Source organism: Solanum verrucosum, unplaced genomic scaffold (genome assembly GCF_900185275.1).
Source record: "Solanum verrucosum unplaced genomic scaffold, falcon-dt-bn FXZP01000114.1, whole genome shotgun sequence".
NCBI classification, from domain to species: domain Eukaryota; kingdom Viridiplantae; phylum Streptophyta; class Magnoliopsida; order Solanales; family Solanaceae; genus Solanum; species Solanum verrucosum.
Genome location: NW_026020769.1, coordinates 780,867 through 795,970, shown reverse-complemented (window position 1 = coordinate 795,970; position 15,104 = coordinate 780,867). Strand labels below are relative to the sequence as shown.

Below are 15,104 nucleotides of genomic sequence, written 5' to 3'. Positions count from 1 at the left end.
CCCTTCCCAAGAAAATTTGATTGTGTCTTCTACTTGAATTTGATGTAGCAATTCTGCATAATTCGAAATTTTCTGCTTTTTATGGTGGTAGGGATGTTGAAGGATGCTTTCTCTCTAAATTGGCAGCACATGTGGTTATATTGATAACCTATCCTAGTAACTTGTATATAATAGATTGAAGATAATTTGTCTACGGCATATGTACTAATCTATATGCTGGTTAATCATAGGTTTTATGAATCATGTGTCTCTCTATTGTCATTTTTCTTATCTTGGAAATTCTTAGGAATCAAATTTTCTGCCTTGGTCCTCCTTTTATTTTAGCTGTTTTTTTTTATTATTTTAATTTTAAAGTATTCCCTTTGTGGTATTATGTAGGGTGCTGTTTTCATCATTGAAGGACTTATATTGCAATTTCAACTTGAAGTTCTGTTTCCCCCCTGTTGTTATATATGGGCTGAAGTATATATTTATGGGACGTGCAGAGGATGATGAACCACCACCAAAACGTGTGAAAGTATCCTCCAGAAAACTGGGAGATCTTTCAAAGAGTACACTTCTGACTGATCGTGCAAGTTGCTCACTGAATGACTTGATGGCTCACCCCCTGGTTTGTCAAGGGGACGATGAGGTCGTTGGTGCAAAGGGGGTTGTTAAGAAAGTTGAATTTGTGCGAATCATAGCAGAGGCATTATATTCTCTTGGTTATAACAAAGCTGGTGCACGTCTAGAAGAAGAGTCTGGGATACCTTTGCAATCTGCTGTAGTAAAGTTATTTATGCAGCAAATCCTTGATGGTAAATGGGATGAAAGTGTAGCCACTTTACATAATATTGGTCTAATGGATGAAAAAATTGTTAAATTGGCATCATTTGAGATATTGGAACAGAAGTTTTTTGAACTGTTGGATGGAAAAAAGGTCATGGATGCTTTAAAGACATTGAGGACTGAGCTTGGACCTCTTTGCATAAACAATGATAGAGTCCGTGAGCTTTCTTTGTGCATTTTATCACCTTCACAGCAGGTTCTTGCTGGGATGTCAGGTCAAGATGTTGTGAGACCAAAGTCACGAACAAAACTCCTAGAGGAATTGCAAAAATTGCTTCCACCCACAGTCATAATTCATGAACAAAGATTGATACATCTCGTCGAACAGGCTCTTGACTTGCAACTAGATGCTTGTAGGTTTCACAACTCTTCGGTAGGTGAGATGTCTTTGCTTACTGATCATCAGTGTGGAAGAGATCAAATTCCATCTCGAACTTTGCAGGTTAGATTGCATTACTCTTTATACTTTCAACCTGTTCAAGCTTTATCATTCTAGTAGTTGTTGTTAGAAATGTTTAGTGCTCCTTATAGTCCCCTAATACTTTGATTCATCTGTGTTTTGGTTTGATTATATACAGATGATAAATTTCATGATGGCAAGTATTGATCAAGCTCTTACTTTATGTTCCATATTGTGTTCATTTAATGGATTGTTACATCGTTTAATCTATCTCTGTTTGATTCACTATAGTAGTGGAAAACGCCAAACCACTAGTTGAGTTGACCCTTGTGAGTTGTGTCTTTTAAGTTAAAGACAACTCTTTAGCATACTCTATATGTTATAGTTATGTCTTGTCAATGGTGTCTTAGAATTGTATACGAAGGTATGAGAGCTTTGCTGCAATACTTGGGAGCTATCATTATGTGTTAATACGTAAGATTATTCAATTATAGGTGTGACTAAGGAGTGTACAAGCTAATTTGCTATCTGAAATTAAGGTTTTATAAGAGTGGAGATGGCTATCAATATGCATAGCTCTTTATTATATGGTGTAGCTAGTAAATTGTTGGGTTGTGTAATTGTTGAAGATCTTAATAGTGGAATAGTTTTATGATTTTTGAGTTGGTTTTGAACTAGAGTCTTACTATGTTAGCAAGTTACTGGATTCAGTCTTATCTAGTTCTTGTATTGCCAAGTGCTAGTAGTTGTTGCTCGTATCTCAATCTTAACCTGAGTTAAGATTATAGAAAGAGGATCAACATTGGAATAACTATTTGCTCTAAATACCTGCAAGATGAACTTCATCTAAAACTTGCTTAGTGGCTTGATGATCTAGACTTGGTCAAAACATATTCAAGTAGCTTTATAGCTTAGAATTTCAATAGATTTTCCATATTGCCTCTAAACGTAGCGTAGTGTGGAACCTAGCGATTGAAAGAGTTGAGAAACGACTTGCAAGGTTTGGAGTACATTGCCACGTCTACACACCCATCACCAAGGCAAATAGAAACGGGCTAAGCATTGGTCCCTGGAAGTGCTTTGAGTCTACTCTCATTGTTCTTACTAGAGTCTTGCTCCATCATCCATGTCCTTCATTGCCTAAATATAAGCCACTAGTATACCTCTAGCCTCGAGGCATCTCCATAGAACTTCCTTTTGGACTTTGTTGTAGGACTTTACTAGGTCAATGAACACCATATGTCTCTTTCTCTCCCTATACTTCTCCACTAGTCTCCACAAAATGAAAAGCTTCTATAGTTGATCTTGACATGTATCCGAGCTGGTTCTTGAAAATACACACCCTCCTCACCCTTATCTCCACTACTCCTTCCCAAACTTTCATAGTGGCTTTGCAGGTTGATACCCCTATAATTGTTGCAATTTTGGATATCACCCTTGTTTTTTTACAACATAATCATTGTACTTCATCTCCATTCTTCGGGCATTTTAGTAGTCTTAAAAATGACATTAAACAATCTAGTCAACCACTCTATGCCTTCTCCGCTTGAACTCTTCCATAACTCTCATGGAATCTCATCTAGTCCGATTGCTCTTCACCTTTAGCCTCCTCAACCTTAATACACCTAAAGTATCCAAATTCCTGACGTCTCTTTGAGTGCTCCAAATCACCCAACACAATATCTTGCCCCCTTCTTTGTTCAAGAGGTTATGAAAGTATGCTTGCCATTTTCGTCTATTGACTCCCTCTTCCACTATCACTTTGCGTTTCTCGTTTTTGATGCACTTCATGATTCGTGTCTCTCCTTGGCAAGCATATACAACTTTTTATCTCCACTTTTGTTCCCTAGCTTGATACAAAGTATTCAAAAGCTGCCCTTTTTGCCATCGTAAACATTGATTTTGCCTCTTTTTTCATAACCTTGTACTTTTTTTTATTCGATTGCTTTCCCTCCTCGTGTTTGCTTTCCACCAACTTTGCAGAAGCAGTCTTCTTTACTTGCACTTTTCCTTGGACTTCTCTGGTCCACCACCAATCCCCTCGGTGACCACCATGGTTGTCCCTCAAAATCCCTAGGCCCTAGCACCTCTCTAGTTGCTTCCCTAATTCAACCAACTATCGTATCCTACATGGTGTTCACATCCTCATTACTCCCCCAAGGCCCCTAACCCCGATCACCATCAACCTCTCCCCCATCTCCCAAACTTGGGTAGGGGTCAAGCCACCCTATTTGATCCTCGGTTGGTCATACGATGTCTTCTTCTTCCCCCCCTTCTTAATTTCCTAGTTAATCATCAAGAGCTTATGTTGGGTAGTAAGATTCTCACTTGGGATAACCTTGCAGTCGTTGCAAAGGCCTCTATCACTCTTCCTAAGGAATAAGTAATCAATTTGAGTTTCGGCCAACGCACTACATAAGGTAACCAAGTGATTCTTCTTCAAAAAGCATGGATTCACTATCACCAACTTGAAAGCTTTGGCAAAATCTCGAAGCAACACTCCAATTTAAACCCCAAAGCCAAAGCCTTCATGCAGATCGTCAAAACCACTAGGGGTTGCCCTGATGAGAACCGCCAATTAGTAGCTTCTCAGAGTGCGGTATACCCCTCATTAGTTCATCCAAATCCTCCCAAAAAGGCAACAATGAAAGCTAGAAAAGTTGAACAAGAAGTAAAAAACATAGGCGAAAATGAGCAGGCTACTAGAGACGATGCAATAACGAACAAGAGAACTAGAAGATTGAACAAGAAACTAAAAGAATATGGGTTGAAATGGACAATACACTTTTTTGATATAGGTAACTTAGAAATGGACAATACACTTGAAATAAGGTCAGCAATGAACAAGAAATTTGCACAAGAAACTAAAAAACATAGGCAGAAGTGGACAAAGGAGGGGACTAATTGGAAGATTAAACTTGGAAAAAAATCTGGTCAGATGTGGATGTTTGCAGGTTTGAATGATTGAATCAATGAATTGATCTGTGGATTAGTGTTTTGGACGGCGGAAGGCGATAAAAGGCGACAAAGGTCTGCCACGCGAGGCAAGCGGCGAGGCGCTCGCCTTTTTGAAGTGTGGCACCAATTAATACCAAAAAATTAAAATGTTTAATGGCATATGTAAATAATCAAAATCTTAATAGCAATAACATATTAGCAAATATTTCAATTCAAAAACTGAATATAGATAGTACATACTAAAAGTCTAGAACTTGTATGAGAAAAAAAAGAACAAAAGTCGAAACAGAAGTAGAAGTGACTTTGAAGTCTGAAGAAGAAGAAGAAGGAAAAAGAAACTAAGGAAGAAGAATTCTGAAGAAGAGACATGTATTGGCTGGACTGTGGAGTAGCCGGAAAAGTGTGGCTAGTCATTGGAGGAGTCTAGTCAAAAACCCTAAAATTACCTTTTAACTTTTAAAACCCTAAATTGGTCGCCTTTTTTTTAAGAAAATACAAAAGGTGACTCCTTTCCCGCCTTTCTTGCCTCTCGCCTCGCTTTTTGTCGCCTTGGTGTCGCCTTTTAAAGATCGCCTCACCACAAAGCTAAAAGGCGATGAAGGGTCGCCTTGCCTCGCCTCTTGCCATTGGCGACGAGGCGATCACCTTTCACAATTGCTCCAATTCAATTGATTTCAAGAAAAAAATTGCTATCATCAACAAGCGGGTGATGAGAATAATTGTAGCGAAAACAATGACGGGGCTGATTTGTGGAGAATTCCGATGGAATCAGTGACTCCGATGTCAATCAGCACCACAACTTCTTGTCCAGTTAGGGAAAAGATCTGCTTATGGTTTTGTGAAGTAGCTTAAAATTGCTCATTGTTATGAGTACTGCTCCGGTTTGATATGGTTCTGACCTCCTCAATAGAGGTCGCCCTAAAATAATGTTTTCTTCTCTGATTAGATCAGATTAGGGTCGACAACGTGGTGATGTAGGGGAGATGGGTCAGCGACGCTGGCGGTATTTGGCGGAGGAGAGAAGTTTACGTATAGAGAGAAAAGACTGAAAATTCTGTGGAGAGAGTAAGGAAGTTGTTGGTGTTTTTTTACCTACCTTATCCTTTGCGTAGCGATGCAAAATTTTCTACTTTGTTTGTGGGATGTCTACATGGACCATTAGTTCCCAAAAAGACCTAGATTAGAGTTCGGGTCTTAAGGATCTTAGGCCTCATTTGTTTACATTAAGATTAAGATGTCTGAATCTTACATCTGAATATTAAGATGTGCATTAAGATCTAGATGTGTAAATCTGAATAAACATCTGAATATTAAGATGTCTCTGAATCTGAACACTGAATTATTAGGACTGTTAATTAAACGCTATATCAATAAAATATTATAAAAACCTCATTTTAGTAAAATAGTTTTTTTCTTTTATAGAAAATAATATTTTGAACATTTTAATCGTAACAAGGTAATATGATTTATCTTTGAAGAATTTAACATTAAGTTACATCATTAATATGACTATTCTTTGCACTCAAAAACTTTGAGAATCTAATATAATGCAATGTAAAGTAGTTTATATAGAGTAGTAATATAATGTTTATGAAAATATTTTATTTTATAATAAACATTTGTTATTGTTATCGTCAAATAATTAATACTTTCTTATTTTCTGAAACCGTGCTAAATACTATACCATGAGAGTGCTTATCAATTTAAATATATTGATTAATGATTAATTTATGAAAGTAAAAGGTGTATATTAAGTTAATAAGAATAAAGGAAATTATAATTGTAAGCATGTAATTAACATTAATTAAACGGAAGAGGGTCAAAAAAAATTGCCCCTGAACTATGCGAAATAGACCACTTATACCCTCCATTACATTTTGGGATCAAAAATACCCCCGCAGTTATCCAGGAGACCACAAATACCCTCAAGAGTTAACACCCCAATTTTTTAGTGACGTGGCAAGCCACATGGGACTAATCCCTCCACCTAAGCATTGCCAACTAAGATTCACAACAAAAGAACTTAACTTTTAGTGGCGACAAAGTCGCCACAAAATCCCAAAATATTGCCACTAAAGGTTATGAGTGATTTTTAGTGGCGACTAAGGCTCCAACAACCATTCGCTAGTAAAATCTATTTTTTCAACAAAAAAATATGATAATTAATTTTCGATTGTGACCTAATTTTCTAAAATAAATAACTTGCAATATCCATATTAAAACAATCCAATATTATTACGAAAAATAATCAAAATTACTTCTCGATTCAAATCTCCTACTATATATATATAATGCATCATTGTACATTTTATACATTTACATATGACATAAAAATAAAACATATAGTGTCTTCAAACTCCTACTTAATCGATATCATATTTGGTTTTTAAAAAACAATGAAGAAAAAAACACAAAATTAGCATTTAATGTTAAAAACTTTTAGTGACGATTTTCTGGGCTTTTGTGGCGACTGTTGTTGCCGCTAAAGGTCTAGTTCTTTTGTTGTGAATCTTAGTTGACAATGCTTAGGTGAAGGGATTAGTCCCATGTGGCTTGCCACGTCACTAAAAATTGGGGTGTTAACTCTTGAGGGTATTTGTGGTCTCCTGGGATAACTGTGGGGGTATTTTTGATCCCAAAATGTAATGGAGGGTATAAGTGGTCTATTTCGCATAGTTCAGGGGCAATTTTGACCCTTTTCCGTTAATTAAATAAGAAAACAACTTTTATGAGTTGTTGTGATGTAGTTGAATTAAGATATGAGTCTTATTTTTGAGTTTAAATGGTGTTAAGAGTGTGTTAGAGATCTGATTCATTCAGATATTTCAGACCCATTAAGAGGCTTATAAGAAAATAAAACAAACTTAATAAACTGGATCTGAATAATTAAGATTCAGTCCTCAAAAACAAACACACTTAATGAGGCGAATCTGAATGATTAAGATTCAGACCCCTATTAAGTGCAAACAAATGAGGCCTTAATCTTTTAAGAGGAATAGCTTGTCAATGTTTATTCCAACTAATTCACGATGCAAAATAAGGTTCACATTTCAAATAATGGTACAACATGACCTTATGATGACATTTCTATAGTTGTGCACCTCCTTCCTTACATAATAGCTTTCTTGGAAGTGTTAAACCTCATTTGTTTTTGTTAAGACTAAGATGTTTGAATATTAATACACATCTGAATATTAAGATGTGCATTAAGAATTGAATATTTGAATCTGAGTATAGATCTGAACATTAAGATGTTGCATTAAGATTGGAATACTAAATAAATAAGATTGGTTGTTTTCTCAACATTTGAATATATAAAACTTATTTTTATTTAAAATTAATATATATATAAATTCAAATATAACCTCATATAATATGAATAAAATATATTTAAAAAATTGTACGGGGGCTGGTAGTGGTGATGGTGAATGGTGGTGGTTGTGGGGTGTCGATTAGGGATTGTGTTGGTTGTGCATAGTAGTTAGTGGTAATGGTGGTTAACAATAGTGGTTAATGATGGAGGTAGTTATGGTACCAGCTAGCAAGTGTGGTGGATATTACTGATAGCAAATGGTGGTGAATGATGATAGTGGTTGACGATATATAGTTGGTTGATGGTTGTGATTGTCGGTAGTGACGATATATAGTGGTGGCTGTTGGTAGTGATCGGTGGTCATTGTGGTAGTGACGGTTGGTGGCGACGATTGAAAATAGTAGCTAGTGTTTGTGACATATGATTGTGGTGATTGACAACTCAGTGGTTGTGGTTGAGGATAGTTGTTGTTGTTGGTAATTGATAATGGTGGGCACGGTTTTTTGTGGTGAAACTGGATGGTGTAGTAGTGAACTGCCAATTTTGTAGACAGCTGATGTTGACCAACCACACAGTTATTGGACTGATAGGAGAGAGCAGGAGGTGGATGCAAAGTGAAACAAATAGACCAGCTGATATGACCAACCACACAGTGATTCAGTGATTGGACTGATAGGAGTGAGGGAGAGGTGGATGCAAAGTGATGCAAATTTTATGCTCTCGTTAACTTTATACTTCATTGGCTTTCTTTTGCTCTCATTTACTAGCTTTATGCATCAACCTCTGCTTTTCTGAGAACCAATTTTCTTCATCCTCCATTATCCAAAAAGAACATTGTTTCTGAATTTTCACCGATATGTAGAGTAGCTCGAGTTTATTTCTACCGACATAATTTTCTTAGCACTTGATGTCTAATTGTTTCATCCTTGATTTAATTTTCTAGATATTACAAGATCACAGTGATGAAGTATGGTTCTTACAGTTCTCCCATGACGGAAGATACTTGGCCTCGTCAGCTGCTGATTGTTTGGTGATCATATGGGAGGTAAGTGCCCTCTTGAAGATTCTTTGGCATATCCTCTATTGATAAATCATTACTAGATCATTTATCACATTGCTTTCAGCTGAATTTCGTTTCCTCCCTTTTTGTATCTATTACCATCCTGGTTTACCATGGGATTTTGCATTTCTATTGAAGAATTAGTATTGGAGGATAGTGAAATAGAAGACAATAGTGGTTTTGGGAAATATCTTTACCTGATTATATGCTCAAGATATGGGGATAAAATATACTCCCATCCGTTTCAATTTGATTGTCCTGTTTTGACTTGTCACATAGTTTAAGAAAGTAAAGAAGATTTTTGAATCTTGTGGTCTTATATTAAAGATTAAAGATGTGTAGAATGTACCAAATTCCCTTTAAAATTGTGGTCTTCAACATGCCATGTGGGAAGTTAGGATTAAAGAGTTGCCAAAAAAGGAAAGACGTTCTTTTTGAAATGAACTAAAACAGAAAGTAGGACAAACAAATTAAAACGGAGTGAGCAGTTCACCAATACCCTAAGGGGCCGTTTGGTTACTGGTTAGAGTTATGCAGGTATTAGTTATGTAGGTATTAGTTATGCAGGTATTAGTTATGCAAATATTGGTTATGTAAGTATTCGTTATGCAGGTATTGATTATACAAATATTAGTTATGTAAGTATTATTTATGTAGGATTTCGTTACGTAGAAATTATAATACATATATTACTTATTGATTGTTTAATTTATTGTAAATTAATATACATTTTTTTTTAAAAAAAATAGAAAATTATAAAGCTTGTATCCAAGATAAAATGCAACAGGCCCTTGAGGGGGTGTTGGTGGGGGGGGGGGGGGAAGCAGAAATCTATAGGTTGATGCGCACAAATAATAAAATGCAACAGTTCGGGTGGGGGGTGGGGGGCAAACAGTTTTCTGGGTTTGTTTGTAGGGCGGGGTGGAGGGGGTGGGGGAGGCAATCACGAAACTAAAAAAATTTGAGTTAGGGGCGTCCTTTTTTTAAAAAAAAATGACTCCTGAATCTTGTGAATTAATATTAATATACATTATTATTTACAAATAAATAATTAAGTAAACAAATTAAGGGTAAATATGTAATTTTATTATTTTAATCCATGTATAACTAATACCCTCATAACTTATTCCACCTTCTACCCCGCATAAAATTATACATAGATTTCCTCATAAGTTATGTGAGTATTAGCTATGTAGAATTACAAAAATGGAACCAAACACCACATAAATCAATACATGAATAACTTTTATACAACATTTGGAGACACACCAACCAAACATTGTATAAAATTTATACATGAATAATTTTGATTCTATTTACAAACCAAACATGGTATAAAATTAATACATGAATAACCAAATTATTCATGTATTAACTTTGCCCTTAACTTTACCCTTATCCAGTAACCAAATGGCCCCTAAATGTGAAAACATACATTGTTACAGTCAGAATCTTTTTCACTAGTGCGAATAACTTATTTCCTGATCTAAGTAAAAGTTAAGGGACTCTTCAGATTGAGGAAATAATCTAGTAAAACTAATTCATGCTCAATTATTCGTCAATCCTAGGCTCTTGCAGATATTGTAAGGGTGTTTACTATTTGGTCATTTGAATAGAGAAACCTACAAGTATATCCCCGGCTTAATCTTTTTTCTGGTAAAGTAACAGATTGTTTCATTGTGTTTTATTTTTTCTTGAAACATAGATTTCAAGTTATGTTGGTACAACTTGATCGTCTCAAAGAAAAAAGAAGAAACCCAAGTAGTATTAATTTTTTATTTTTATCTTTCTCCATACTTGTATACATTTATAAAATCTTATCACTGGTCAAGCTATAATACTGTTGATGTTTAAAGATATCCAGCTTTGTATGTGGAAATCAGCACTAACATAAAAAAAGAGCTGGTAATTCTTTTTGTTGAGAAAGGTAACATATATGTTATAGATAAGTTGCACAAAGGATATGCAAATCATATTTACATTCCCAAAGAAGGCAAAAAAGAGCTTCTTGTTCTTAAAAGGATTCTATAATTTCTATTAAGGATTCAGCATCATCTAGGAGTTCTTATTACACAAAAAATAAAAGACGAGCAGACAGTTCATCTTAATTTTCTGTGCTGAGCTGTAGGTTCAAAAAAGAAAAAGATTGTAGGTTCCTTCAAAATATCTTGTGTTTCTTTGTTTCTTTCAGTCTGCCACATGTGAGGTATTGTTTGCGACTGCTTTTTGTGTCTACTACTCTACATTCCAGTAGCTCTCTTGTAGTTGGTACTTGTATTGGCTCTTTTTGGTTTATCATGTGGTATGTGCATGCATTGTTGTTGGTGCTGCTTTTATGGATATAATAGAGTTAGTTTTGACATGTCCAATGTGCAAGGATCATTCTCCTCCTTGTGTTGCTTCATAGTTGGTAACAGTTTGAAAGAACTGATTTTATTTTTTTCCGGACGCTGCTTTTGGGTTTAGGCAGGAAGCACTGAATAAGAGAATACGAAGCTCTGAAAATGTGATACTATTATTTATAATCGGAACATATCATGAGAGTATTGTGATAAACATAAGTTTAGTGATCTTTCTCAGGTCTCAGCTTTCTGTTCTTTGTAGGTGAAATTGGATGGTTTGTTCTGTGTGAAGCACCGATTTTCTGGACACCAGAAACCTGTCTCCTATATTTCATGGAGTCCTGATGACCATCAACTCCTCACCTGTGGGGTAGAGGAAGTTGTCAGACGATGGGATGTTGAATCAGGTGAATGTATACATATTTATGAGAAAAATGGTCTTGGTTTGATCTCGTGTGGTTGGGCTCCTGATGGAAACAGGATATTATGCGGTGTAACAGACAAAAGCATTAGCATGTGGGATCTGGAAGGGAAAGAGTTGGAGTGTTGGAAAGGCCATCGGACTATTAGAATATCAGATTTGGGGATAACTAGTGACGGGAAGCATGTAGTCTCTGTTTGTAAAGATAATATGATACTATTATTTGGATGGGAATCAAAAGCAGAGAAAGTAATTCAGGAGGATCAAACAATAACTTCATTTGTACTGTCCACAGACAATAAGTATTTATTGGTTAGCCTTTGGAATCAAGAAATCCATCTGTGGGATATAGAGGGAACTGCAAAACTCATATCCAAATATAATGGGCATAAACGTTCACGATTCGTCATAAGATCTTGCTTTGGCGGACTGAATCAAGCATTTATTGCCAGTGGAAGTGAGGACTCACAGGTACTTCTCCTCTTGTTGATCAAGAAACACAATAATTTCCAGTATAATCTATTTGTGATATACTTGTGACATATTCCTTTACTCGCCATGACATTCCTCATGTTTTAAATATCAAATTTCTAGTTTGCACGTCATAGCAGTAATTGACAATAGTACTCATTTGCATCCCTTTTGTATGCTGAATGAATGAAAATTTGCCAATAATATCTGAGACAGGTAAGCTATTTCGGGGTCAATCTATTAGGAATAGGGTTACATTGTTTCTAACTCTCACATTTCAAAAAATAAAAAGTAAAAAGGTCCCGATATAAAAATGATCCAATTTATGCTTTGATGCTTTCCTTTTTACTTGAGGAATAAAAGCAAGTAGAAAAATGCCTATTTGAGAATGAGGAGATCTATCTTTGTGAAAACCTAATTGAAGGTATTGAGTGGGAACAACAATCAATCTTGTTAGGCATGCTCTTCAATGTAAATTTTAGGACAAACAGTATCTCTCCATCCGTTTCATTTTATATGATAGAGTTTGATTGGAAAAGGATTTTAAGATTTTATTATATTTGTGGCAGTGGAAGAAATAGCTTCTAGGAAAAAGATGTGAGATGGAATATTTTGTATGAAATAGCTTCTAGGAAAATTTGCTAGTTTCTTCGGTTTCATTGATGGCTTTCAAACCCTAATTCTGCATCAATTCTGAAATCCAAGTCTCTGATTCTCATGGTCTTTTTCCATTCCATCATCAGCTGGAGGGAGTTATGACCCCCTAAAAATATCTTTGCTTCGACTCTTATCTATTCAATGTTCTGCAATGCATTTATCATAGTAAGATAAGATTCTCTTTGCATGTATTACCCATACCATATTTTCAGGTTTATATGTGGCACATAAGCTCAGGAGAACTTGTTGAGACGTTGGCTGGACATTCTGGAACAGTAAACTGTGTTAGCTGGAACCCAGCAGATCCTCATATGTTGGCTTCTGCTAGTGATGATCATACAATTCGCATATGGGGTTTGAATCAAGTAAAAATGAAACACACTGACACAGTTAGTAATGGTGTACACTACTGCAATGGGGGAACTTAGAAGTCTTGGAGGCAAATTAGGGTAATGTAAAGTTAAGTAGATCCTGTTCTTAATCGTTTCTTTCTGTAGATTCTTTTAAATCAATGTCAAGTTAACATTTATGACAAGTAGGAACGTCAAATTTACATTTAATTCCACCAATAAATTGTGTACTCTAGTTCTTTTATTGATTTCTTGTGTGATTAGATAGATGATCTTTCCGTCCTAGAATTAGTTAGTATGCTTTACTGGTTACTTCATTGGATGTGTCGATCTGCATTCTAGATTACGTTGCTATTCAACCAACTATGTTATCTTTTAGCCTGTCTGATGTTCTTCATCCACCATCTACAACATGTATTTGGTTATAGATTTGATATTAAAGATTTTATGATTTATTAGGTAGATAAGAAATGTAGACACGGTTATTTTGGTTTTTTTAGAGGTGTCTTATTCACTTGTTTGCATGCATTCAATGTAGGTCTGAACTTTAATGGTTCAAGGCATTTGTTTATGTTAAGATTTAAATGCTTGTTTTCTCTGAATAGGTCTTAATTATCAAGACCTTAAACAAAGTCTATTGTTATGATAATTTTCATTACCACGTTGTCCACAATCACTAATCACCATTACGCTCGCCAACCACCTTGCGACTGCCATCAATGACAACCGTTAAGCACTACTATCAATCGCTACCGCGCTTATCAAACTCATCATTCCCTTGTAATTATATCCATTATCACATCACTATTAGTCACTAACATTATTGTGGTTACTTCTTATTATCAACTACCTCAACTATCACACAACAATTGCCACTAACACCATCGTCAATCACTACACATTCTTCAGTTATTACTATCAGCACCGTGATCTATTAACGTCAATTAACTCCACCACTAACCACTTTCACTATCACAACAAACACTACCATCATTATGAGACTAACCACCATCACCACGAACCACTTAAATAGTTATAAAGGAACATAAATGTTTCATTTTAACTAATTAATTAGTAATTTTAGTTATTAAATTAATATTTTTTTGAAAAAAAAATAAATTATGCACATTCAAAGGTTGAAAAAAAAAATCTTAATTATTTAGTTCAGATCTAGAGATAACATCTTAATTATTCAGATGATCATTGATATTGTATTGATGTTAATGCAAACAAAGTAGTATTAGTCTCATTTAAATTATCCCATTTTGGTTACTGTGTAGTTAAGATTGAATAGTACAGTTTACTCTTCAAATAAATTTTAATCTTTGCTTTTAGAAATAAAATTTGTATCTAATGGAATATAAGTTCTTTTAGGATGCAAAAAAAAAAAGTTGTAATGATTTAAAAATATAAATTTATGACCAACAAAAAAAACATTTGCCCAGAGGAATAAAAATTAATGACAAGCACAAAATAGGGGAAGAAGTGCAAATGACCTAATACATAAATTGAGGTATAATTCTCTTATAGCTTAGATAGAAGAGAAAAATTCAAAAATCACTGTAGTTTTATAGCTAATTATCAAGCATAATTGCATACTTATAGTTACAATATTTACCGCAAGTTTTTTTTATTGCAAGGTATTTGTATTTTTTATTAATTAATGTGTGATATTTCGAATTCTCATTATTAATGAAATCCAAATGATCAATTGTATTTATTTTCGCAATAAATATAATCAAGGCGAAAATAAAGAAAATATAGGGGTGTATTTAAAGATACAAACCACCGAAATACAGATATGTAGACGTGGATACAAAATTACAAAAATATAGTCAAACAAAAATACACACGTAAGAATACAATTAAATAAAAATTTAAACACCGAAAATACATATCATACCTTAAAAAAATTAAAACATGCATGGCGAAATACAAGAGTTTCTTGTTGGAAGAAAACCGTTATTTTTAGGGGTGTGCAAAAATCGAATCAACCGATAAATCGAATTGAAAAAAGTGTCATTGGTTTATTGCTATTTGATTATTTGGTTAACGAATTTTTAATGGTTTTATAAAAAAAATTATCGGGTTACCGGTTCTATTTTGGTTTTTTAATATTGGATTATTGGGTAAACCGATAGTAGTAATTTACTGCTTTAGTTACTCATATACAAATATTAATCTCAATAACCTACTTGTTATTGTCTTTACCCTTTAATTTGTCCTTCAATTCACACTTGCTAGTGAATTTGAGTTTACAACTTCACATTATACAAAACTTCAAAACCTAAAGTAAGCATTATA

General features: G+C 34.7%; 1 protein-coding gene across 1 annotated transcript; it reads left to right on the top strand.

Annotated features, from left to right (window-relative positions):
* The first annotated feature begins 356 nt into the window (after positions 1-356).
* Positions 357-13,019, top strand: LOC125812825 (WD repeat-containing protein 26 homolog). The gene is made up of 4 exons (XM_049492285.1): positions 357-1,270; positions 8,443-8,544; positions 11,164-11,793; positions 12,663-13,019. The coding sequence occupies exons 1-4, from the start codon at positions 473-475 to the stop codon at positions 12,876-12,878; spliced, it is 1,746 nt and encodes a 581-aa protein (XP_049348242.1). The 5' UTR covers positions 357-472; the 3' UTR covers positions 12,879-13,019.
* The last annotated feature ends 2,085 nt before the right edge of the window (positions 13,020-15,104 follow it).